Here is a 26,927-nt window from a genome sequence, read left to right on the forward strand (position 1 = left end):
AAAAAAAATCAAACTATAATGCCCTCTATTTATTGAAAATACAAAATAAATATCTATAGAAAAAGCTTTCTCCAGTGCAGAAGCATGGTGAAATGAGAAAGAATATTAGGTAATTGGAAAATTACCCAGCTATTTGATGGACTAATCTTTCCCTAAAGAGGAAATTCTTGACATGAGAATTCTGCCTGGGTCCGTGAAATAACGTGCGGATCAAAGTGAGGGTTCTTTTTTTATGATGATTATATTTTAAATTTGTAAATCGAGGAACAAGTGGAAGGGAGGGGGGAAGGCGAGCTTCTGGCATTCTTCACTTCAGATGCTTGAATGTTTCAAAGTTGCTGCTGTGCTGTTAGCTGACGGCTATTGTGTGTGTTTAAGACGGGGAGGGGGTGAGGAGGGGACTTTGACCCCCTGTTGGTGTGGATTTGCTGTCCAGAGACCGTTAGAAACAGGCAGAATGAATTGAATTGAACGCGATTGTAATGCACAAGGCCCTCCTCCTTTCTCAAGGAGTTGTGAGGCCAGGAAAGCAGCCGGGAGGAGAGCAAGCAGATTTCTTACGCGAAGGAAGATGCTTTGCAAATCAGTGAATTGTATATTTCGAGGGGGCGGGGTAATATTTTTATTATTGTTGTTGTTATTCCAGATCTGAGAAAAAAAATCAGCAACCAAGGCGACCAAAAAGACACAGAGAGAGAGAGAGAGGACACACTTGGTAGAGAAGTCTGAATCCCAAACCTCTTGTAAGTGTAATTACTTTCTAAGGAAGCTTTAAGTTATTCTTTTAAATGAACCACAGAAAAGACCAATCTCTTTTCTATGCCGCTAGATTGTTTGTGCCTAAACTAGAGGCCAGGGATCTATAATCCATCCCTCTATTTCCTTTACTTTGTGAAACAGAACAAGGCCTCGTTTAAAAATATATTATTGTTTGACTTGTGGGTCGGTTCCGAGCGACTGATTCTGGGGGTGGAGGGTCGAAACGTTGTATTCGATACCTGTGCCCAGTTCCGATGGCAAAAGAGATGCTTGTTAGTTACTTAATCGGCAGAAGAGGGAAAAATAAGAGGACTTTTTGAAAGCAACGCGCTTCTCTGATCACTTGCATCGCCTGATTTCACTGCAGTGTGTGTGCGTGCGTGTGTGTAATATATATATACACACACACACCTTCCTGCCTGGTTTAGGGGTGATCGTGTGTTGTGAGGGAGTTACTAAGGATTTCGGGGTATAATTTTTAACATGGTCAGCTAGGCATTGCAGAGTGAAGGTCTGAAAAGGGAAGGAAAGTGATAGCGTGTTTCTTGTCTTTAGGATCTCTTTGTTCGGGGAACAGTAGGTGGTATGTTTAAAGAGAGACAGAGGGAAAGAAAGAAAGAAAATGGCCTTTTGCAAGTCATCTGACTATTTTCTTCCGGAACACAGAAATGCTGCATTAGAGATTAGGGAAGGGATGTTCTTAAAACAAAATGTCTAGATGGAAGTGCTACTGAAATAGCCCCAAACCCTACACATCGTTAAAGCCTTTCATACAGGAGGTGGAAACGGGGTGGGGGAGAGAGTCGATTTAATAGCACATTTAAGAGGGGCTAAACCATTGGTATGGCTTATTTTAAAGCGAAGTAAAATCATGCCGCCTGGATGCCAAATAGGAAAGTTTTTCCCCTCTGCAGCCTGACACTGCTCAGTTACAACAGACGCTCTCTTTGCCTTAGTAGGAGGTTAAAAATATCACATCCATGCTGGGGCCACCAGGCTTACAACTCCAGAGTCGCTAGGAACATTTAGAAAGGCAGCGCGAATGTTAAACAGCACAGTCTGTGCATGGATGACAGGCCGACCCTCCCCCACCCGAACAGATCCAGGGATGGTCACTTCGCTTCTTAAGAAAGTTTATTTTAAGTCAATCAGGACGTATACGATTTCGCTGATCAGGATTCGAAGGAAAGGGAAAATCTCTATTTAGTACGAAAAAAAATACTCTTAATGATTCCTGATTGTACTATTCAAATACACCTGGAGTTAAATGATACGTTTTAAGTCAAACTGGCACGGGGTGGGGGATATAGGAGGGGAGGGCAGGGAGTGGGGGCACCGATTCTGAATACCAGAAAGGTGACTGATGTGAAGGGGGGGGGGGGGCTATTTCATTCAACACCATGGACAGCGAATCCTTGGCCGGCAATGGACCCAGAGGCCTGTAAGCTCACCTTTCTCTGCGGCACCTTTCCCCTGCAGAACAGGACCTGGTCTCTGTACTCGAATCCCTTCTTCTAACGTGAGACAGGGGAGGGGAAAGGAATCAATGTGGGGCCTCAGACCCAGGCGAAGGGGAATGCACAACAAACATGGAAGACCGAGAGTTTGAGACTATGATCATTGTTTCCCAGACTGACATCAATCGCCCTGTTTTTTCACTCCGCTGCCATTAGCTGCTCTGTATTAAGAGCACAGCAAGGTGTAGGCAGCTGAGACAGGTATTTCCTGAATGCCAGCTGGGACTAAAGGGGCAGCTCTAGCGAAATAGAAATGTCATTCTGGCTGCAACCCATGCAGTTGGGGGAACCCAATGCGCAAAGACTGAGCCTGAATGCTGTCCAATGAAATAAGCCTAGACCAGGCAAAGCAATAATAAATACATACTACTACTAATAATAATAATAGCCCCCCTTCAAGAACGCAAATCCTGGATTTGGGTGTGAAAAGAAAATTAATTCTAAATTTGGCTGAAGATGGGCATCGTGTTGATGTCAAATGCCTGAGAAAAGTGCTCCCTCGCTCACGTTAATGTCTTTAGATTTTTAACTTAGATTCACAAGGTACAGATTCGCGTTCATGTAGCTTCTCGTGGGCATAAATAAGTCGATAAACAATAAACTAAAATGAACCAGGTGAAAAAAGGTAGCTTCAGAAGATGGAAAAATGATGCTTAAATAGCAAATTTCCACTTGCAGCGTAACAAACAATGTATTTGCGCCTAAGATACATGCCATGCACTGTAGCACTATACAAAAGAAGGGAAGTCACACACACGCACGCACAATGAAGGTGTGCGAGTGTTTGTCCTATGGGCCTTAAGCCTTGAAGATATTTCACAGAGCTGCGGAGCATTTCTGATGGCTACTTTATTATATAATAGTTACTCTGTCGTGAGTCTATTTTAAACTGCCTTGAACCGATTTTTCCCCCCAATTGTGTCTCTGGGTTTGCGTTTCAGAGACCCTCTATCTAATATAAACAAACTATCAGAAACAACAAAATCCCCGAACAATTGGTTTGATCTAGTGGGAACAGCACGTATAGTAGTTTACAGTTCTACTAACACACCCATCATGTAATTGCTCACACAGCAATGGTAAAGTGGAGACTTTCAGAACTGGAACAAAAATGATTTCCGTCATAATCAGAGTCCAACTCCCACATAAGCATGTAAAATATCTGTGTCCATATAAATCCTACTAGAATCAAATCAAATCATAGTCTTAAATCATTCTAATAATAGAATGCAGCGTTTTGCTAGCTACGGAAGGTTATTATAGCGGAAGATAGTGCAGATTTGTGGGTTTTCCACCTAAAAATCCTTACATGGGGGGGGGTGTAGAAGTGGTTCGCCATATTTTCTAAGGATAAGACTAAAGTACAATGGGACGTGTTAGAACATTTCTAAAATACTCATCTCTGATCTGTATAGAGAATTATTTAATACAAATAAAAACAATCTCCCCTGAGCGAAAGGACACTGACTCTTAAATGGCATGACACTGGGAGTAGGCAAGCACAGCCTGATGAAAGAGGTCTCTAGGTATCATGCATTCATTCGCGACTTAAAAAAACCAAACAATCCATAAAATAAATCGGTTAAAACCATATAATGAAACGCCAGCGATAAATACAAGCAGAGCCCCGTTTGCTGGGGATGGTTTAAAGAACCACCAGCATATTGTATTCCGTGAAATATATCAAGACTATTTGATGACATTGCTACATTGTCCCTCTCGGTGGGCTTTTAAAAACGAGAACACTCTTTCGGTTTATTATTGAGAAATGATCTAGAAGGAACTCCTTTCCTTCCAAACTCAGCAATTCTTAGCTTCTGTGGTTATGTAACTTTAAGAAGCTTGCTCACAAGGAACAAAACCACATGTAAATAGGGAACCCCTTTATTTTAAAGGTGTGGCTTTAAACACATTTTCTCTTCCTGGGAAGGGGAAGGGAACAATTCCTCTACAATTTTCTCAAATCTGTTTTTTTTTTAAATTACATCCATGTCAGCTTTAAGGAAAATTATTGTTGATGTCTTTTGAGATAGGAAATAGAATTGAAGGCTATACAGTCCTCCCCCTCCTGCCTCTGTTTAAAAAAAAAAGCAACAGAAAATATAAAGCTTCTCTGATTAACAGTTTAGGTGCAGATCCCAATTTATAACGTCTGCGTGTTCCTATAATGACTAGATTCTCTAGCCCTGTAGTGCAGCCAGACATTATAGATGCAGCTGCAAGTGCTTAAAGCTTAAAACAATATTTTCCGAAAGCCCGAGCCCCCAGCCTGAGAGGAAGGTGGGGAAAGAGTCTCTCCAATGTTACTCCTATAGTTTCAAGGACATCTTGCTGATGAGGATTTGGTTAATGGAGGAGAACTTATGTCCTAGCGGTGACGTCATTGGGTCCCAATGTAATCCTCTTGTGCTGAACCCAATCAGCAGATGTGCTGAGAGCCTGGACGGAGGGAAGAAGCGCTAATCCTTTAGCCTGGATGAGATCAGCTGAAACAGGCAGGACTAGACCCAAAAACCCCTCTGCTAGGAAGATCAAGAGAAAAGGGATAAATTGAGAGAGGCGCCTCATAACCCCTTTAAAGAGCTTTGGCGAAGAGAAGAGCAGGAGAATGGAAAGATGCGTGGTGCACCCGTACAAGTTCAGCTGGCTTTTTCCACGCCGAGCGGGAGCCTGGGTTTCGCGCTGATGAGGTCTTTCTTCATTGTGCCAGGGGGAGGAAGAGAGAGAGAGAGAAAAAAGGTCTAAAATTCAAAAGATAATGAGGGACTAGGCGCTTTTCTTATTCATCTCTAGCCCGCATACACAAAACAAGCCTGCTGAAGCCACGGGAGGGCGTCCGCACTGGATCTGAGAAAGGAAGCGGAGTTTCTGCCGCCCAGCCACAGAGGGCTGCTTCCATTGGAATGGGTAAATCTGCTCCGAGCTAGGCTTGCCGGTGCCGTAATTATGGGGTTTAGGCGACAATGGTGGGAGAACATCCCAGCTCGGTTGCGAACTTGGAAGAGCGTCAGGATTTCCCCCCCCCCTTCCTCTTTTGCAAGCGTCCTTAATGGGCTTTATCATTATTATTAGGGGTTTTGGGGTGGGGGGTTCAGCGGCAAGATCTATAGAAAGAAATCGTCCTAAATTAATAAAGTGCCTTTAACGCCGATGCCAGCAAGTCAACCGCTTTAATCATGGTCACTCTCTTTCGATCCTTATTTAAGAAAGAAAAGCAAAACACCCTCCCCCCGAAAAAAACCCAAACCGTGGAGCTATTCTTGTGCCTAGCCGCTGCGGATTGCCAAAGGCTCCTCTAAGCTATTTCGGTTTCCCTTCTAAAGAAGAGAAATCAGCTCATTTGCATTGTGAGCGGCTTAAAAGAAACACGAGGATTATTTATGATTATTAAAAAGTAGAAGAGAGGACAAAAAGGTGCCCAGCACTGGCTAGCCCTGTAACGCTAGAGAAATTGACCCATCCCTTGACATGACGGATCTGTGGCTTAATTCAGGTCTGCCTGACTATCGGGAGGCCGCTAACAGTTTCTGGGGTGCTGTTATATGTTAAGAACGTATCCCTTTAATACGGTCTAGGCGGTTCTATACATGACACCGTACAGAAGGTTTGCATTACAAGTGGTTTGTGTAGGTATTATATAGGGTTTTTTTTTGCGTGTGCAGGCGGTGTAGAGGATCGGGGTTGTTGTATAGGTTTGTAGATGGGTTCACGGTATAGGCTTCTGAGCTCTGGGCTTTGCAGTTGTAAAGAGGTTTATTCTAGCGGGTAGAGCGCAGAGATATTTTGCATTGGACACGGGAGGGGGGGGGGGTTCTTTCCTAGGGTTTGTTTTTACATTGTCCGGTTTTTGTATACGACAAGGATTTTATACCGTATTGGGGAGGGGGTGTATGTCTCTGTGTGTGTGTGGGGGGGGTGGTTCTCCTCTCGGGGGCTCAGAGAACCCCTGTTCTCTCCCGCTCCGCAGGGGAGCCGAGCCCTTGGCCGGCCCGGGCGCGTGTTGGCGAGAGAGGGGGGCACACGAGCGGTGCCCGCACGGACAGCATCGCTCCGCGGAAGACGCGCCGGTGCCTTGTTCTCTCCCTGCCCTGCTGCCGACGAGCCCCTCTCTGCGTGTTCACAGCGGACCTTGATTTAATGTCCATACAATTAAGGCACGCGGTGAATGCCAAGAGAGGAGCCTCACAGCTTCATTTTAATGGAAATTGGGGACATAAACCCTCTAATTACACTTAACAGCAGCCACGGAGCGATCTATGGAGCATCCTCGGCCTTTTGACAAACAGGCGCAACAATGGCTCCAACGTCTTGCAGGGCAGCTGTCTCTTTACATTAAGAGTGGCAGGGGGGCGAAGCAGGCCCCTTCTGAATATGCAGAGGTTTAGGGGCTCCGGGCTCACAAAGGGAAAGGGCAGGACAATGCAGGGAGAGCCAGGCAGACAATGCGGTAGGGTTGCTATTATGATGGGGGGTTTAAGATGTCCTTGCAATCCCCAAGGTGGTAACTGTGCCTCGCTCGCTTTAGACGTTTGCAATGAATGGGGAGGTCCGAGGGGGTACAGAAGGGGAATTGCAAGAGCTCTGAGTAAGCCAGAAACCCGCCCAAGGTTCAGGGACGCGGTGCTGTCCATTGCTCAGTGTCGCTTGAAGCAAGGATTGCACTTAATAAGAAGAGAAAGATTTGTCTCTGGCTTGGAGGCAAAGCCCTCATCTTGGACTTAATGTCCCAAAAGCGTCGCTTGTATGTAACACACACATCCCTCCACTTCGAATTGGCCAAAGCACTTTAATTCCAGTTTCTGTGGTTAAGCGAATCATGTTTCAAATCTAAGAACAAGGGGAAAATGTGTTGGAATAAAGAGTTCAGCTTCTCTCGTGGTTCCTGGATTAATCGTTGCAATAACACTAATAAACTCCTTTTTTCAAATGGCAGCCGAAAGAATTTTGTGCTTCCTTTTTTGTTGTTGTTTAACGTCAATTTTTTATCATTATGCAGCAGGTTCAAAGTAGTGCTGCGCTTTAAAGATGTTACAGAGTTTAAATATTTTGAAACCACCACCACTATTTTGGTTGCTTCTTTAATCGGTTATTTACATCAGTATTGAAATGCACATTGCTTAGGTTTTTTAAATAAAATTCGTGCTTCTGTGTATTATTTTTGTTAAGTTTAGAATACAGCTATTGCTGTAATAGTTATAGTAAGAGGATTGGGGGTGTTATTTTAAGGAGTTTGGATTTTAGAACCCAAAATTGTTACGAATGCAGTTTAGTTATGCAGAAAGTGTCTAGGTATTTATGGATCTCTAACATGGCCATTCTAAAATAGAAATATATATATACACACGAGTAATTCTGTATGTATAGATATGTGCATGTAAGTTACATTACGTTTATATATGGTGTGCATATATAATCATGCATACAAAGGTGTTGATATAGGTATCTATGCAATTTATATCAATAGGATTGTGAGAATGTAAAGAAAGCTGACGTTTCTCGTTTATCTATTCCCCCCACCCCCAATCTGTGTAAAGACATTTTAAAAAGATTCTCCTAATACCCCCTTACTTTTAACATTAAATTGCTGGTCTAAAAACCTGGCAGAAAAATTGCATTTCCAGCGGCTGCAGAAGAGCCCTCGCATAGCGCCCCCTGCTGCTCCCTCTGCTGTACGGCAAGTATTGTCCGCGGTCCAAGCGCGAGATGCTGAAGGCAGCGCCCGCACCGCTTGGTTTTCTATGTTCAGATTAACTTTGTGCCGCAGGGTCTCCGGTCATCAAGACACAGCGGACCGGATCCCGCCTTGCTTAGGCCAACGCCCAACCCTACGGGAGCTTGCTCAGGCAGGGATTTCAGCAGCTGGCCTCAGGCACGTGCATGGAGGAAGAGAGAGACACACGAAGACACGGGGGACAGGGGCATCTCCAAAGGTGTAACTTGGGACCCAGCGCGTGGAGGGTTGGGGCTGGGCCCGCCCGCTGGAAAGGACCACAACGGGGGAGTGGCAGGGGGCTATTTGCCTGGCTTAGGGGTCTCCCCCCCCCCCCCACCGGCCCAGGGTACATCGCATTGTTTTGTGTAAAGCCACGTTCCCTCCGGGGGAGTCCCCCTGCCTCGCGGGGGTCTCCCAGCGGCTTGGCGTTTGGTCTCTGGGGCTGGTCCCCCAGCAGGACTCGCTGACGCTGGGGAAAGACCGAGGAGCCATTGCCCACCTGTCTACACTCAGCAGCACCAAGACCTACCAGCCAGCCTAGGCCCCCTGTATTCGGGCACTGGGGAGTCCTCCAGCACCGCGCCCCCAGACGCGTCTCAGCCGCGCTCCGCGCACCCTGTGCTCCAGGATGCGCCTGGCTAAGCGGGAGTCTGGGGAGAGGGGCAGAGATCGCCAGGACAAACTGAGCCCGTGGATTCCCCCCCCCACAGCTCAGGCCCGGAGAGGGGAGCCGAGCCTTGCCCCCCCCCCCGCTTCAGGCGCTGCAGAACGGGGGTTTGGGCAGACCTGGATCTCGCTCGCACCTGGTATCGGGCAGCCCCCCCCCCCAGTCTATGGAGTCTCCGCGGGGCAAGGCCCGCATGTGCGAGCTCAGAACAGGCCCGGGTCAGGGAAGGCGGGTTCGCTGGTCTATGGCCAGGCTCGGGCAGCCAGCGCTCTGGTCCGGCTAGACCCGCTGGGCCGCCCCTGCTGCGGGTCCCTCCACGGGGCCGTTTCCGTCCCTAGAGCAGAGCGGGGGGAGCCAGCGGGCTGGGATTGGGGGGCGGAGAGCGGTCAGGCGGCGTCGGGCCCGCCCTGCTCCCCGCAACCCTGGGCAGCGGGCTGGAGGGGCCGGTTCCCTGCCCGGGGCTGGCCCGGAGAGCGCAGGGGGCTCCTGGCCTCTCCGCGAGGCAGGTTCCCAGAACGCCAAGGGATCCCCGCCACCACCAGAGCCAGGCCGGGTTTGAAACACACCAACCCTGCTCTGACCACATCCTCGCTGCGGTTCAGCAAAGGCCACGTGTGACACACACACACACACACACACACACAGGGTAGCACCTTCACACCGCAGCAACAGCGCCCCCAAGCGCGCGCAGGGGGTGCCCAGCTCGCCCGGAGCTCGCTTCGCCTATTCGCTCCTGGGCTTTTCTAAAAGCCGATGGCGACAGCGGGGCAGGGAAAGCGGGTCCTGGACATGCCATCAGGTGACACCCCAGGCTCTGGGACAAGCGTCTGGAGTTTTTTCCAGGGCCTAGCAGCTACTCCAGTGGACAACGGAGAACCCAAATACCCCCTACTTCGCTGGCCTTTGCCACTGGCAGGAGAGCCGGGTGTTATCCGTGCCCGCTGGACTCGAGCAGCAGAGGGAGAGCGCAGTCCCCCGCCAGAGACCCACCTTAATACCCGCACCACTCACGCGCCCATGGCTCCTGCTCACAAACTGCCCGATCCAAACCCACTCAGACAGAGAAGGGTCCAACCAAAGCTGCCGGACCTCCCCACCCCCGCCCCGAGCAGGGCTAACGCCGTCCGGAAGCCTTGACCCACTCACCGCTAGTAAGTCCTGCTGGGGGGCCCAGCTGTCTGACTGTCCCACTCCCGGGCAGAGGGGTTACGCCAAAGAGGCAGAAGCTGCATCTTCCCAACACTCAAGGACCCCCAGGTGGTTCAGAGCCAGAGGCCGCTCTCCCCTGCCACGTGTTTCCCCTTGATTAGAGCCTCCCACGTGGCGAGGACTGGCCGAGAACCTCTCACCTGAATCCCCTTTGCCCCCGGGAGTCAATCAGACGCGGCTGTCACAGCTGTGCGCTGGAGGGAGGGGGGGCTCTGCTTTTACAGCTGGGGTAACCTCATTTCACCCCGACGCTCTGGCTCCCAAGCCCAGCAGCTATTCTTCAAAACCCACCAGCCTGGACATCACTGGAGACGATTGACAGCAGCTGAGGATGAGGGGCCCTATGGCCCAAGGAGCAACCATTAAAGCCCTTTCCTCTCCCCTGGCTTGTCAGTTGCCCCAGCAGGTTAGGCGCTGCAGGTCAATTAAAGCAGTGTGCCACGCAGATCTTGATCAGAGAGGAAGAAGCAGCGGAGGCTGACCCTGATTCACCCCCGAGCCTTGGTTCCATTTTACAGATGGGTACATCCAGAAGGAGGCAAAGGCTCAGCTCCTCAAAGGTATTTAGGTGCCTGAGGGTGGGAGTTAGGTAACTGAATACTTCTTAAGAGCTGGGCCAAAAGGATTTACCCAAGAGCACAGGGCGAGCCAGTGCCAGAGAACATCTAGCCCCTAGCTAAACACCCAGTTCCCTGCTGCTGGGGCTTGGTTGGACTGAAGCCAGTAGCAAACCTGGCACTTGATTCAATAACACAGGATTGGGCCCCACAAAGGGCGTGATAGCTGCTTCTTTCCCCTCCTGAGTCCGTCCCAGAGCCAGAGGCCCATTTCTTTTGTGCATCATAGCAAGTTCTTTGTTCCCAGTGACCCACTGCTACTGCACAGAGAACCAGTCCTCTCTGATTTACCCCTTCACCCTAACCAAACATTAGCCTGTTTGCAGGTCCTTGGGGGTGGGGGAAGGTTAAAAGTCTTCACAAACACTCACATGAAAGAGGACACAGGAATCTACACAATTCCCTCTCCCTGGTGTGGATCTGCTTTACCCAAAGCCCTTCTGTAAATACAGAGGAGGCCCACTGGTTTAGTGCCTGATTCCTCACACGAAGTGGACAGAGGCTTCCCAACATCTTCTCGCCTCCTCCTGCACCAGCTAGGGAACTCTGTCTCAGCTGCCAGCTCTTTTCCATAAGCTGCCCCGCTCCTGCCATGGCTCGATAGCTCCCTCTTGTGTCCAAACCTGAACCCACACCGTGGCCGGGGGTTAAAAACGACAGCAGTGGACAGAAACGATGGTTATGTGTATAAAAGCAGGAGCTAAAGCTCCAAGGATTGCCATTCACACGCGTGTGAGAAGGGGAAGAGGCCTGGAAGTTTCTGATGCATCCCCAATGGTAATGTTAATGAGATAGAGATAGAGCTACAGCTCACTCAAGGGATTCCCAATTGCAACTGGAATATACAGGTCACACTCAAGCTGTTGGAGTGCTAAAGTTTTTCTATTGAACTTCTAGGTTTCTATCTATACGCATCTAATTCATGCGTAGAAAGAGAGATTTGGAAATCTGGGTCTTTGCTTATTACATTTGCACTCAGCTGGTTTCATGCTCCATACAGAAAATACACAACCCAGCACTGCCCTCATATGCTGATGATCATGCAGATGACGTGTAAAAAGAGAATTTGTGACAGAGAATCCTTTCCCCCAACATTTCCAACCTTGCTTTATTTCTCCAGAACGTCATATTTTGAGGGGAGGAGGCACAATCAGCCACTACTGTATTAATATTATTTATTTGTTGTCCAAGTAGCACCTAGAGACTCCAGCTGAGATCAGGACCCATTGTACTGGCTGCTGCATGGATGATGCATAATAAGAAACAGAGCAGTTCACTCTCTGCAAAGACAAGGGACGTACCATTTTTAAAGATGGGGAGGGTTTAAGGATGTCCAGCAAACCAGGGAATTGAACCCACATTCAACTCCAGTGCCTTCTCACCAGTGGGAATAATTCCTTGGCTCAGTCTGTAATGAGGGAAGAAAAAGACCTCACCCCCTAACCTGACAGAGGAGAGACCTGTCAAAGCAATGTTCACAGAGATGTCCCCTTCTCAAACCGCTGCACAGTGTTTTGGTTGAATGCCCAAGACAGCCCTCTCCAGAGAAGCAGGTAGCTCCCCAGGGGGCCAGGGAAAGTTTGTGTAGGCCAACAACAGAGGACCAGCATTGGTGGGGGTGTGGGGAGAATAAACACACTCTTGTCAGAGGAGTAGCTGCGTTAGTCTGTATCCACAAAAACAATGAGGAGTCCGGTGGCACCTTAAGGACTAACCGATTTATTTGGGCATAAGCTTTTGTGGGTGAAACCCCCTCTTCTTCAGACACACTCTTGTTACTCTAGCTGGAATGTGAGCTGACTTTGTAGTTCATGTATCAATTTTTCCCCATATGGCCCGAGACTCCTGCTTCCTGATTGGAGGACACAGAGATATTGGCAGCAAATAAACCTCATCTAAGCATTGCACAACCCAAGCAAACTTTGGAGTTACTTGGTGCCTAGAAGAGAGCAAGGGTCCTTACTTATCCAGGGTACATATTGACCCCCATTACCACAAGATCTGAGCACCTTATAATCTTCAATCCATTTACACACAAAATCCCCTGTGAGGTAGGAAAGTGCTGTTATTCCTGTTTATAAGATGGGGAACTGGGGCCTGGACAGACTAGCTTCTCACAGGAAGTCTATAGCAGAGCAGGAAACTGAACCCTCATTTCTGGCTAGCACCCTAAACACTGGGCCATCTCTTTACTATGATTTACTGGGCCCTTCACAACCACAAGTAAATGTTTCATGCCCATGCCCTAGTCCAAAATAGTAGCTGAGAAGGGAGAGACAAGGTCTATACATAGGGCTTGAATGTCTTCTCACCTATGCTGATGTAAATCAGGAGTTACTCCCCTGATACCAATGGAGTTACATCCATGTGAACCTGATGCGCGTGGGTGGAGAATAAGGCCCACATAATGTAAAACAAGCCAGAAACAGGACAAGGTGTAGTTTAGGACATTTAACCATGAAGTCATCATCAGTGATATTTGTTCCCAAGACCTTTTTGAGCCACTTTCTGAAATAGGAGAGGATGGGTTATTAATCCATTTTAATAACTTCTCTTCTCTCTTAGGAAATGGTCCATCTGTCTAGAGACAGAAGCCTACATATGTACACACATGCCTTTAACTGAGGAGGGTGATGAATAAACTTCCCCTATAGGCCAATTATTCCTTTATTGACCAAAAAAAGTTTGTGAATGGGAGATGGCAGCTTGCATGGGGAATGGGCAGGGGGCAGAGTGGTCCACAAAACCACCTCTTAATTGAGGTTCAGTCAACATATTTTGAAAAGTCTGAGCACCCCGGCATTGGTACAAACTGAAGGCCAAACTCTGCTTGCCTCACTCACCGTCCCTTTGAACGTCTCAGTCTATTTAGTCATACTAATAGGCCCAAACTGAGAAAGAGAACACATTGATCTTAAACAAACCTCAGAATGAAGATTCAAGTGCATTACCAGGAGGACTTCAAGCCTCTACCACACCGCTGTCCCTGCACCTTCTGCCATTTGTCTTAACCTCCCAATAGATATTCTCGCATGCCTGGTCTGTATTATTTAAGAACATAAGATATGAAGGAAAGTATGTTGGCTTAGTCGTCCCATTGTGCACGTGGTCAAAAGTGTGAAGAGAAGGAAGGTGTAACAGCCCCTTCTCTTCTCCCTCCTCTTCCCCCAAGGAGAAGGTCAAGAGGTCTGGGAGAAACCAGGGATGGAAGAAGTTCAGCCGGTAGCTCTATTCCAGTCAAAAGGCCTGGACATTAGCATTCCTCCTGCCCTACAGAGAGGGAAAAAGTCTTTCACAGGAAATCACCGATGTTCAAGGGAATTCACCCTGTAGAGTCTGTAGTTTGTTTAAACTGGGCTGGCAGAGGTTTTACGGTGGGAGGGGAGTAGATTTTTATGACATTATGTAACTTTTGGGAATATAGCATCAGTAACTAAAGAACTGCTCTGTATTTGAAAGTAGAGCTTGTGTTGTTTTGGTAGCTATTGTGTGAGTACTAGGATGACATGTTTAATGCAAGAATAATTTTCACAAGGCTGCTCAGAACCCTGTAGTTAGTCCCTACAGTGCCAATTGCTCAGTGGACACATGCTGTGTAAAGAGAGGCAATACAGTTTTAAAATAAAATGGAAAGAAGGGACACTAATCTAACTGACTCATACATGGAGGGGACTCAGTGCATACTAAGCTTTGCCCGCGCTTCCCCTTTGTCTCCTCCGCAACAGAGCAAGAGATCAGTCCCTGGAAGGAGCCACAGATGACCACACGAGGGCACTACTCAGCATCTATTACATCTCCTGGAGTTTTATTTTATAGCCTGTGCCAGAAACTGGAAACAGACCTAACAAGAGGGCTGTGCTGCAGACAGTGCTTTGGGTGCTGAGACAGTATTTCTGGGGTTTGAAAGAAAATGCAGAGGAGACATTGTTTAAAGCTCCCAGGTGGTGTCTGTCACTTAGCCGCCAGTGAATGACTCAGGACGCTTGACCTATTCAGATGCTGAGCCATGGATTTGGTTTTGAGATGGTGGCTTGAATTGGATTTCACTCTGAGTTGAGGATGCGGTCAGAAGTGACCTAATGCTGCCTCCTTTCCCTAGTCCAGTTTCACTCTCTCTGTGGAGTAAATCTCCTCTCTTGCTGTTTATCTGTAGTGTTCACAGAATGAAGCCTGGGAATGGCACATAATGCAGGATTCTTTCCTCCTCAGCACTTGTGTCCATGATTTTCCTGTCTTCTATTCCAGTCTGACTTTACTTTGGAAACCCTTTGGAGTTTGGCAGGACAAGTAGACACTGCCTCCCTGTGATCTACTAACAAGGTATTTATTGATACAGCAAGAAAGCTAGAGATTTCATTTCACTCCATTCTTCCTTCATCACAGAACAAACACCTTATCAGCCTGATTCCCCATTGACTCGCAGTGCTTTACACAGGTGTAAATGACTACAGAAGCAGCAAGGGAGTGGAGAAGAATCAGGCCTCAGGAAGGAACCAGCAGAAATCTTTAGAGGGACGGAAGCTCCTTGTGCTTTCCAGAAGATGGCGCTCATTCTCCATTTGATTGGGGAGCAGCCTGAGCTTTAGGCAGAGAAAGGAGCTACTTGAACAAGATGCAAAGATACTTTGCTTGAGCCTGGTGATGTGATCCTTTGTTTTGTGGTTATGAGCTGGACATACAAAAATAAAACAAACACATATGTACCCAGAGAGCAGCTCAGCACAAGAGACCAAGGCCCAGATCCTCAGAGATATGTAGGCGCTTATTTTAACTCCTCCCCATTGCAATGGGAGTTAAGTGTCTAAAGAACTTCGAGGATCTGAGTCTTCTGTAGGTTGCCATGCCCACGTGGTATGTCTTACAGCTGGTACTGCTGTGTGCCAAGCTCCATGGAGCCACCAAATGATAGTCAAGAAAACATCTCTTGAAATCACAATAGCACAATGGGAATTTTAACCCAAGCCACATGCCCTTCCCATCTGTTTGCAGACTGGTATAATGGAAAAACAGAGACAGGCACTTTCACACCCCAGTGACTAAACTTAGGCACCTGAATCCATATTTAAGCCCCTGTGCATGCTGCTTGATTTTCAAATGCCCTAAGCTCCCCTGTCTCCTTCTGACAGGTGCTCAGCAGCTCTGTAAACCATTTATTTAGGGGCCTAAATATAGATCTAGTTGACTAACTTTTAAGCACCCAGGTGTGGACATATTTGATCACAAGCTTAACTGTGTAGTAGAAGAAAACAAATCAGTGTCTGAGCAACCACGAGACAAGAAGCTCTTTGCACAGAGGTAAAGGTCTCCCTCTTTGCAGCTGCAAATTGGCTTTACCTTGGGCTCCCTGCATTCTGCTCATGTCCATTATAATCTCCCTCTTTAATGCCCTCTTCCCTAGAACAAGCTTGGCTCTCAAATGTCTAATGAAAAGGAGGAAAGCGAGATATGTAAAACTGCTCACACTGTTAAAACAAAAGCTTTGCAATGGCAGCTTGTGTTGCAGATTTCTAATTTACTGAAATACTCTCAGCAATAAAGTCTGTCAGTTACCTAAGGAACAGTCCCCTTCATTAGGATCTACCACTGGATAATTGATAGTCAAAAACATAATGGATGTAATGGATGTCAAGGGAAACCACCAGGCAGTAATGTCTGCAATGATAGGATAATTGAACTTTTTTTTTTAAATGCACCAATACTTAACAAAATTATTCTAATACACAAAGAGCAGAATGACATTTTCTCTTAATTTGAATTACATGGAATAGGCTGTTGCCACAGGTCCCCTGCTGAGGCAAAAAACCAGACATTGATCCAGCGATAATGTTCTCTCACAATGATTTCATTTTTATTAGGCCAGATGACTGACGTAGATGTAATCATCTGATCTGATTCATGCTGCTGCAGCTACAATGTATGGTGGCTCATTGTAGCATTATAGACTGGCTGTAGAGACTAGGATCCAGATCCTTGGCTGGTGTACATCAGAGTCCAGAGTTCCATCGATTTCAAAGGCGCTACCTTGGTTTGCACCAACTGATTTCAGTGGAGCCATGTCGACTTACACATGCTGATCCACTTTAGGAAATGACCCCTACGGTGGCCAATTGGAAGAAGAGCAGTGCAGCTATTCAAATACAATGTTTGGAAAGAGGTTTTTATTCATAAAGTCCTATGTAGGGCCCTTCGATGACCCTCAGTACCACAGTATCTGAGCACGCTACAGACTTGAATGTGTTTATCCTCACCACGCCCCTGTGAGGTCAGGAAGTAGTACTATCCCCGTTGTACAGAGCAGGAGCTGAAATACAGTGAGATTCAGGCCCAGATCCTCAACGATATTCAGGCTTCTATTGATTTCATACTAGCTACTCAAAGACCTGTCAGTCATTGTCAGCCTGCAGGCAGTCTCCCCTCCTCCCCGACTCCCACCCCCACTCCCACCCCCGGCCACACCCTTCCCCTTCTCTTCCCCCCCAAAAAAGTCTTTTTTTCAAGGACTCCAAAATGGAGTGTTGGGTAGAATAACCCATCCCCTTATTTTGTCCACCAATTAGGCCTAATTTCCCACACACCAATTTTAGTTCACTGATTTCCAGTGTTACACTTCCCTTGTTTACCACACAAGATTTTAACACAGCACTTGAGTTATTTCAATGAGAGCTAGGCTTCACAATACCTTGGAGGATCTGGGCCTGAGTCAGTTGCCCAAGGTCAGACATGACATGAGCAAGGAAATAAACTCAAGTCGCAGGCTAGCGCCCTAACCGCTAATCGTAAAATTGTTTTTTGACTGGCTGAAGTTTCAGGTTTTAACTGTTTTCAGCGAGTAATAACCCTCTACCTAGAAAGCTGATTGGCTGGCATAGATTTTATTATGATAATGTTTAGCATTTATGGAGAACGTTGTTGTGTACAAACATTAAATGAACATCACAACAGCCCTGTGAGCTAAGTCTATTGCAGGGGTTGGCAACTTTTCAGAAGTGGTGTGCCGAGTTTTCATTGATTCACTCTAATTTAAGGTTTCGCGTGCCAGTAATACATTTTAACGTTTTTAGAAGGTCTCTTTCTATAAGTCTATAATATATAACTAAACTATTGTTGTATGTAAAGTAAATAAGGATTTTAAAATGTTTAAGAAGCTTCATTTAAAATTAAATTAAAATGGTGGCCAGGACCCAGGCAGCGTGAGTGCCACTGAAAATCAGGTCGCGTGCTGCCTTCAACACACATGCCATAGGTTGCCTACCCCTGATCTGTTGTGAGATCACTCTGTGACAAATGACAACAGAGGGGCAGAACTGAATGAGTTGCTGAATGGCTCCAAAAAGGAGTGTCTACTAAGACATTCCCATTAGAAATTGCTTATCTAGGAATGGATTTTCAAAAGATCACAGCACTCAGAAGTTCCCATTGTTCTCTACGGGGGGAGTACCCATTTTCCTTAGTGGAACTGTTGGGTGGTGAGCAATTTTGAAAAAAAAACTTGACTCTAATATTTAATGAATATTAGCTCTGGCTGATTAATGGGGGGTGAAGAAGAGAGACTGTGTTCATAAATTATTCAGATTCCAGATGGTGGTTTGGTGCATTATTCAGTACTTATTTTTTGTTACTTTTTGTCCTGAGGTTTAAAAAGTTTAGATCCTCCAATCAAGGAGAAGAAACAGCATCTTGGGACTCAGATTGCCAACTCCCATTGGCCATCCCATCCAACAAACAGCAAAAAGTGGAAGTTGAATAGGTCATGAACACCACTCAGAATGAAAGTTGTTCTCAAATCTGTTTGCCAAACCCCTACAAACAACAGACACATTTGAAGGGATCACAAATGATTCTGGAGCTGAAAAACAGGGCTACCTACATTTATCAGACCATGCACTCATAATTTATCTGTCAATCTCTATTTTAATACACACAAGACTCAGATAGGTAACACATAAAGACCAACTGGAGCAGAAACCTCCAGAAGGGAAAGTTCCTTTGAAATATCTCTGACATTCCCAGAAAACTGAATATGCACCTAAAATTGCCAAGACTTTGAAGATAAAAAATATATATTTTTTCATCACTGTGTTTAAATGTTAAAGACCGTGGCATTCGCTTCAGGCAGTAACATCTGAATACAGTTCTTTCTAACCATCAACTTACATCAGCCATTAGCTGCATTTTGTATGTATGCAAACAAGTACCAGGTACCATGCCTTCTTACATAAAAGCATTTGTCCTAGCTATGCTATGACATTTATTTCCGTGTTCTTTCTATCCTTTTTGGCACAGCTGCTCTCACAGTCTCTCACCCAACGTCAACTCAGCACCTTCTGCTGTTTTCATCGTAGACATCAGCTCTCTGCAGGTTCTGAGTTGGGGTGACACTAGAACAGGGAGTGACAAACGAAGTACCATGGCACAAGAAGAAAGGGCACGTTGCCCCCAGGCAAGTTGGAGAGTTTTTCCGAATGGGATTTCACTGGTCTATAATAAATGTTCCAGCCACAGAATATCAGGGTTTGGAAGGGACCTCAAGAGGTCATCTGGTCCAACCCCTGCTCAGAGCAGGACCAATCCCCAGACAGATTTTTACCCCAGTTCCCTAAATGGCCCCCTCAAGGACTGAACTCACAACCCTGGGTTTAGCAGGCCAACGCTCAACCCACTGTAAAAGCGGAGAGTCTCAGTGCTTAAAGAAATACTGGACTAAATAGTGACCAAAGCAAAAAGAGAAAGAAAAATGTAGCTCTTTGGTACAAATTAAAAAAAATAAAAACTGCATGTAACACACCGTTGCGCCTCCTTAGCTAGGTGGCACGAACAGACTCTGCTTCTAGAAAACTGGTTGTTGCATAGGTGTGTGTCCACAGAATGGCAGCTATTTGAATCCTGTTTTATTTAAAAAAAAATAATGAAATGTTCTGACCTGAGAGCCTGAAGCCTTCTGTCTTCGGAGAAGGTACTTTATGAGAACAGCGCAGCCCTCACTTCCCACCGCAGCCTGCCAATAGGCCCAACCCTGAATTGGAGGGGCCATTTCAAGGCTCCAGAGCTAGAGCTGGCTGGAAAATGGCAATTATTTTTCCACAAGAAATTTCCATTTTAAAAAAATTTTGTCCAAATTTCAAATGAATTTTTTTTTTAAAAAATGACCCCTCCCCCTCATCTAATGACATTTCTCCCGTTCAATTTTTGGTCTCCAAAAACTGCTTTTGGTTAAACAAAATCAATGAAAACTTTCACATTTTTTGTCCAAAAATCAGAATTTTGTTGAAAATTATATTTTTCCATGAAATGTTTCATTTTTGATGAAATGCCATTTTTGGTCAAAATTACTTTTCAATTAAAAATGTTTTGACCAGCGCAAGTCAGTGGATAGTTCATTCTCTGTGCCCGGTTAGTTCTTGGAAGCTAAGTAAGGCTTTGTACCTGCTAACAAAAGTTTGTTTTTATGTTGGGGTAACTAATGCATATGAACAATCTTGAGGTAAAACCACAGTGATGACAAGTTTACCATAGGGTAAATTAGGCCAGGTGAACCAGGAGTGAGGGGATATGCTGACCTCACTTAGTTTACCTCATGGTAAACATGTCATCAGTGTGTTTTTACCTCAGGATTGTTCACATGCGTTAGTTACCGCAGAATAAAAACACACCTTTGTTAGCAGCGAAGACAAGGCCTAAGCTGTGACAGGGATATCTGCCTAAGATAAAGTGACCTAAGATTTCCAAGCTCATTTCATGCAGACCAGGGAATGGACAGGTGGTAGAGCTTTGTTCTAGTATAACTATTTTGGATAGAGATGTGATTTGTTTTTTTTTTTACCCATATTGGCTATGTCTACGTGATGAGCTTGGGGAGTGATTCCCAGCTCGCACAGACAAACTCACATTAAAATAGTAGCATAAATGTGGTACCAGGGGCAGCTGCAGCGTGTGCTAACAGCCCTGGGTATGTACCCATGGAGTTCAGGTGGGTTTGTACTCAGGGAGGCGACCACAGTACCACCACTGCCCATCCTACCACAGCTAGCTCAAACGAGAGCTAGCACAAGTATGCCTATGCCAGCTGGGAATCACACCTCTAGCTTATAGTGTAGACATAGCCACAGTCATAGTACAACCCCTAGAGTGGATGCAGTTATACTGGTATAAATGTGTCTTCTATGTAGCATTTCCCCTGTCCCATACAGGAATATTGACATCGTTAGAGAAGTACAACTCTTGTGCAAAGATGAGGCCAAGGTCTAGTGTATAACCACTGAGTCAAGCTTGATTTAAGCTATTGATTTAGCTAGCTACCTGTAGAATATCCCATAATTCTGTGGTTAGTGCTCTGGCCTGGGATGCCAAAGACCAAGATTCAATTCCCCCACCCTCTCTGTGAGAGGAGGAGAAAGGATTTGACCAGCCCCCACCCCCACCTCCCAGAAGAATCCTCTTACCACTGAGCTATGGGATAGTCTGATGTGGCAGTCCCTCAATTTCTCTTGTTGAAGCTGTTCCATTGTGAATAACTAATAAAAGAGTGATTGGAACAGGGGGAGCGGGCTCAGGGTGTCCACCTCTCAGGTGTGTGCCCTAAGCACTGGACTACAAAATCGTTCATGTTCTCTCTCCCTCTGTCTCAGGCCCAGTGACACAGAGGAACAGTCATTGGGCGAGAGAGACTCTGTAGTCCAGTGGTTTCATTATTTATCGCTAATGGAACAGCTTCAGCAGGAGCGATTGAGGGCATCCCCCATCAGAATATCCCAAAGCTCACTCTCCTGAGAAGTATTCAGATCGTTTCTCTCTCTTGGGCAGAGAATGGGGAATTGAGCCTGGGTCTGCCGCATCCCAGCTGAGTGCTCTAACCACTGGGATAAAAGTTATAACTCACCTCTTCCTCTCCCTGGCTCCAGGAGGCATTCCAAGATGCCTGTCTCGCCACATTCATTGTATAGGGAGCCTGGACATCTAACTCGGCTTTGTGGATCGCCGTGCTGTTCCTGGGGGGGGGGGGGGGTAATAACAGGAGCCTATATAAGACAAAGCCCCAAATATCAGGACTGTCCCTATAAAATTGGGACATCTGGTCACCCTATGTCAGAGCCCAAATGCAAAACTTTGCTTCATTAAACTGAATCTCCTTGCCACTAAATTCAAGTGAAGTTCTTGAAGATGGGAAAGTCACTGACATAGAAATGACTGAAAAGGTTCTAGAGATGCCATAGGAAATTACCGGCCAATTAGTTTCAACGTCATCCATGGGGGAAGTGTTAGAGAGTGTTTAAGGGCTCAAATGTGAACGCACAGCTTGAGTTTGAGTAAGGAGGGCCGGTGTGGTCTGGGGGAAGGAAGGCTGTGTGGCTAATTTGATGGAGCTTTCTCAGGATATTACTGCTAGAGCAGGCCGAGTGAGCAAAACGGGCATCGCCTATTTAGATGTGGAGCGAACACTGGACACGGCTCCACAGAGAAGGTTAATGATCTAGGTGGGGAGTCCCAGAATAAATGAATGGCTTAATGGCTTAATGCACAGGAAATTGGCCAAAAGCAAAGGAACAAGTGGGAAGGTCTTAATGGAACCTTTCTATGTCAGGAGGAGATTGTTACCGGGGTTCCTGTAATGGACCAACACAGCCAGCTTACCTGGCACAGAACAAAACCCGGCAGGGCTGGATTGTGAGTGACTGAGCTCCCTAGGGCAGGGAGCAGTGACTTTAGGTCTGAAGCACCATGACCTTGTATAAACATGGCTTTCAACAGTTTCAGTCACAGCTGTTGGATTTTTGCATTTGTTTTGCACTGTCTCCCCCCCGTCGTTCTGTCCTAATGGATTTTTTAAAGCGTTTTTCAGAACTAACAGAAGTACAAACAAAGGCAACTGCACACGAGTGACAGGGGGCTCGATCCTGTTCCCAGACACTTCCGCGATCGTTTTGCCACTGACTTCAATGGGGACAGATTCAAGACTGTCAGATGGTAAGACTGGCTGAACACGCCTAGATTGCCAGGGTTGCAGAGTGTGTGCATCACATTGGGAATTGAGGCTGAGATTTTTCTAAGCGATTCCGAGCCCCCAGTCCCCTACTCGGTGTTGATGGTGCTGGCTATTATTTTTAATGGCTGAATAGTTTCGTGTTAAGGGTACATCAACGGGGTGTGGGCAGGAGACATTTGAAATAACGTTCATTTTATTATCATGGAACCTGATTTTCATAAACTCGAGCTAATCAAACTGGTACACACATGTAGGTGCCAATGCATGCCTAATTTGCACATGCAGTTACTAGGACTGAGCATAAAGCAGGTAATCATTGACTAGATCGGGCCACTTGCAACTGTTCCATTTGTGCACATACTGCAATCGCATGCATAAATTAGGCACATAAATGCATGTATTTCAGGATATTTCACTTACTAGGACCAAGAACTACTCCGTGTTGCTCTTTGAGCCCACGATCTAGCTGCAGAGCCATATTCCTGAGACAGTATGATACAAATAGTGGACCTTCTGAGCTCTATACATACCTATAGGCTAACATTTTCAAAAGCAATGAGATGCCCAACATAAATCACGGTGAAGACAATGTTGTAAATTGGAGAGGGTTCAGAGAAGAGCCACAAAATGATTAAAGGCTTAGAAAACTTGCCTTATAGTAACAAACTCAAAGTGCTCAATCTATTTAGCTTAACAAAGAGAATGGTAAGGTGTGACTTGATTACAATCTGTAAGTATCTACATGGGGGAAAATATTTAATAATGTAAAAGCAGCAACACGGCTACCCCTCTGATATTTAATAATGAGTTTTTCAATCGGGCAGAGAAAGGTTTAACACAATCCAATGGCTGGAAGTTGAAGCTAGATGCATTCAGACTGGAAATAAGGTGTACATATTTAACAGTGAGGGTAATTGACCACTGGAACAATTTACTAAGGGTTGTGGTGGATTCTCCATCACTGAAATTTTTTAAATCAAGTTTAGATGTTTTGCTAAAAGCTCTGCTCTAGGAATTATTTTGGGTCAGTTCTATGGCTTGTGTTATACAGAAGGTCAGACTAGATGATCACAATGGTTCCTTCTGCCTTGGAACCTATGAATCAATAAAAGAGGCCTGATTCTCAGGGGGTGGGTGCTCAGCACTTTTTGAAAATCAGGCCCCTTTTAAGGCATCTCAGTTCATCAACCCAAAATTGATACCACTAAAATCACTAGTTAATATAGAAAATCTTGGCCAGAGAGCTCATGCAATAACAAACAATATGATGGACATCAACATGCTAGTAAAAGAATCCTCCCCAACCCCAGCAATTGAACTTGAAACATTTTCAAGGACATGTAATGAGTCACGAATAAGGGGTTAGAACTTGGTATCTGAATGTAATCTCCAAAAACCCAAATCAAAACTGTCTAACGGGAATGAAATGCAAGATAATTGCTTTCTTAGGGAATTCTCCAAGATGCAGCATGGTCTTTATCAGATTACATTATTATCCACATATAAAAGGCATCAGCAGGTCATAATGCAATTGTCAGGACAGCCACCTGAACCCGAGCTTTAATGCCAGGGTAACTTTTGTTAGAGGAAGAAAATAAAAGGGGGTGTGCATGTAGGGTTGGATTTTGTGATAAACAGAATTGCTAGTGCTTGAAATAGTTTAGGATTTCTATAATACAGTCAGCACTGCCTGTCCAAACTTGCTATCCTTTTATCAAATCCAACATCCCATTGTAATGTCTATTGCTATGCTGATATTAGAAACTCTGCTGGAAAGTTACAAACATGAAATGCTGTGGCTACCTGAAAAAGATGTCCAGGGATTTCTCTTCCTGCCCACTTGACATCTGACTGCATCTCTCACTTCCATCTTAATACAAAGCATGCTGTAAAGTACCTCACCCTGTCTCTGGGAGAAGGCAAAAATCCTCAGTTAAATACAAAACCAGAGCATCTTAATGTTGATTTTTGTTGGCTTTTTACATGGTTTTTTTTTTAGCAAAGCCTTTGACTGCAGAAATAACATGCAGATCAATTGATGACTTCATGCAAAACAATAGCAATATGGCAGTATTTTAGGAAGGGTTGAATTGAGCCGGTACACAATGGTGCACCATACTAGCCCTTCAGCAATGTCCTTATCAACTGCTGCAGACTGTAAGCTTTCATATATGTGTGTGTGTGTGTGTCTTGATTTTCAAAACAGTTGTGAGAACAGCTCCCATAGAGGTTAATGGACATTAAGTCTTATGCTTCTAGTGTTGTGGAGGTAAACTTCAGAATGCCACGTGATGCAATATCATTGTACTGAGTCTCTGACTAGACACACTGAAACAATGGTTCAGAGAGGTGTGAACTGCTCCCATTCAACTCAGCAGGAGGATGAATCTGAAGTCTGCCCAGGACCACTCAAATGTCAGTGTTAACTGTTTCAATGATGATCAATTCAGCAGAAACATCTGGCTACTGTGATTGTGGGTGCAGATTTGATGGCGTGCCATCACTTTTATCAACGGTTTTAAGCAACAGAAGAACCACAGGTGCCTGCCATCTCAGCTTCTTTTTGGCCTTCTGCAAGTTCCTGCATATGACAAAACCCATACTTGCAGAACTACCCTTTTATGGATGGCTTCCAGACAGTCATTGTTTGATTTACTTTTACAGCATAACCAGCTGCTCATTTTCTTATGCTCCTCTGATTAAGGCTTTAAAAAAATGTGAAAAGATTTTTCTTGCCGGGTTCTATTTTATTTTAGTTATGGTGAACCATTCAGACCTCTTCTTCCTCCACATTTTGTCTTTTTTCTACATTCCCCCTTTTCATCTATTGTCATCACATTGTTTTAGTTCTCCAAGCCAGTCTCATGGTCCCTCCAGTGCAGTAAGGCCAGATCCTCAGCTGGTATAAATCAGGATAGTCCACTGAGCGATGTCAATTTACATCAGATCAAGAACTGACCCCTAGTGAACATGGCGATAAAATCACTCACCTCGCTATCTGTATAGAGCGAAAGCTGGTGTTATTTGTCACTGTATTTGGCTCTTCAAAATGCAAACCAAACCAAAAAATTACAAATATTATGGCTGGTTTTTATATCCTGGGTTTAATAAGATCTCTTTGAAGAAAGGAATAATTTACAGGAGGCAGCATGTCCTGTTCTACCAAGGATAGATTCTATGTAGCATCATTCAGTCTGAGCAGGCTGCAGGTTTAACTGCATTAGAAGTGAGGCAATTAGATCATCAAGGACATTTTAATTGACAGGGCTGTGTCTTCCCTTCATTCTTTGTACAATATATTTTGCTCGCAGACCTCCATGAGCCATAGAACAGCACAAGCAGAGGTACAGCCTATAAATCCCACCTTCTTTGTGACTTGCTGGTCCTTGTAAGTCATTTGAAAACTGATTCAAGGTCTGTTGTAGTTACTATACCCTCTGCCTCTGGACAAACTGTACTAAGGTGACTAATGGAACAGTTGGTCACCTTGGAATAACTCTGATGATTTCCTTATCTGTACATGAGCTGCAGCTGCAGCTATCCTTCTTCTTTTATAACCACTCGTGCCTGGGTTTACACTGCTGGTATGTTTGTCTTTTACAAGTCATGCAATGACTGCACAAAGGACGAGAATTCCTCACACCTCAACCACTGACATTTCACACCAGTGATTTGCAGGCACAGAAGTATTTACATGGAGATGTCATTATATATGGCACAAAAGGTTTGAGACATTAACTTTAACTTCACCACCCCCTCCTTCCAAGTCTCCCTTCCCTTCCTGTCTTCCACTAGGCCACACCTAACATGCCCTCGCACAAACCACAACATCAAAGTCAAAATCAGGACACTAACATGTTATTTGCTGTCATCACCTTCCTCTGCCGCATGTTCACTTTGCTTGTGTGTTATACCCCTTCTCCCTACGCTGTTTGTCTAGTCAAATTACTTTGTAAACTCTTTGGGGCAGGGATTCTCTCTTAATCTTTATGCTTGCAAAATGCCCCTGCTCTGGGATTTTGACAAATAATGACCTCAGCCTACAGCATTTATGAATTAATAATTACACAGGTTCAATAGCCTAAAAGCCCCTTCCAGTAAATGCCTTACATTTGGTTACTTACCATTACCAAAAGTAGATATTCACCAGTAAATATCTGATCATCAATACTTCCATCCTGTCAGTCTCATTCCTCTCCACTGTTACTGTAGACCACTTATTCTTCTATAAAAATACTAGCCAGTTAGTGGGAGGTGATTAAGAGCAGTGTGCTTAGCACATTGCCCAGTAGTGCTCGAATAAGTCATTTCCACCATAGCAGGAGAGGTTTTTGTATATGTTCCTGAACCTGGGCTTCTCACTGCAACACAATCCACAGCCATTGCACTAGTACCAAGATGTGTTTGAAATCTAACACAAGAAAGGAGTATCCATGTGATTGTCTCTACTGTGACTTCAAACTTT

At 45.4% G+C, this 26,927-nt stretch overlaps 1 protein-coding gene and 1 long non-coding RNA gene across 2 annotated transcripts in view; one reads left to right on the top strand and one right to left on the bottom strand.

Annotated features, from left to right (window-relative positions):
- Window positions 1–9,915: 9,915 nt before the first annotated feature.
- On the top strand, window positions 9,916–15,870 carry LOC120380413. The gene is made up of 3 exons (XR_005587761.1): window positions 9,916–10,425; window positions 14,208–14,802; window positions 14,866–15,870. It is a non-coding gene; the product is annotated as an uncharacterized LOC120380413 (long non-coding RNA).
- An 856-nt stretch (window positions 15,871–16,726) lies between these two features.
- Window positions 16,727–26,927, bottom strand: part of YTHDF1 (YTH N6-methyladenosine RNA binding protein 1) — a 41,979-nt gene continuing 31,778 nt past the window's right edge. The window contains exons 7-8 of the mRNA XM_039497661.1: window positions 21,359–21,467; window positions 16,727–16,783 (exon numbers count right to left, since the gene is read on the bottom strand). Of these exons, the coding sequence (XP_039353595.1) occupies window positions 16,727–16,783; window positions 21,359–21,467 (166 nt within the window). The remainder of the gene's footprint in view (window positions 16,784–21,358; window positions 21,468–26,927) is intronic.

This window comes from Mauremys reevesii, linkage group 13 (genome assembly GCF_016161935.1).
Source record: "Mauremys reevesii isolate NIE-2019 linkage group 13, ASM1616193v1, whole genome shotgun sequence".
In the NCBI taxonomy this organism is placed as follows: Eukaryota; Metazoa; Chordata; order Testudines; family Geoemydidae; genus Mauremys; species Mauremys reevesii.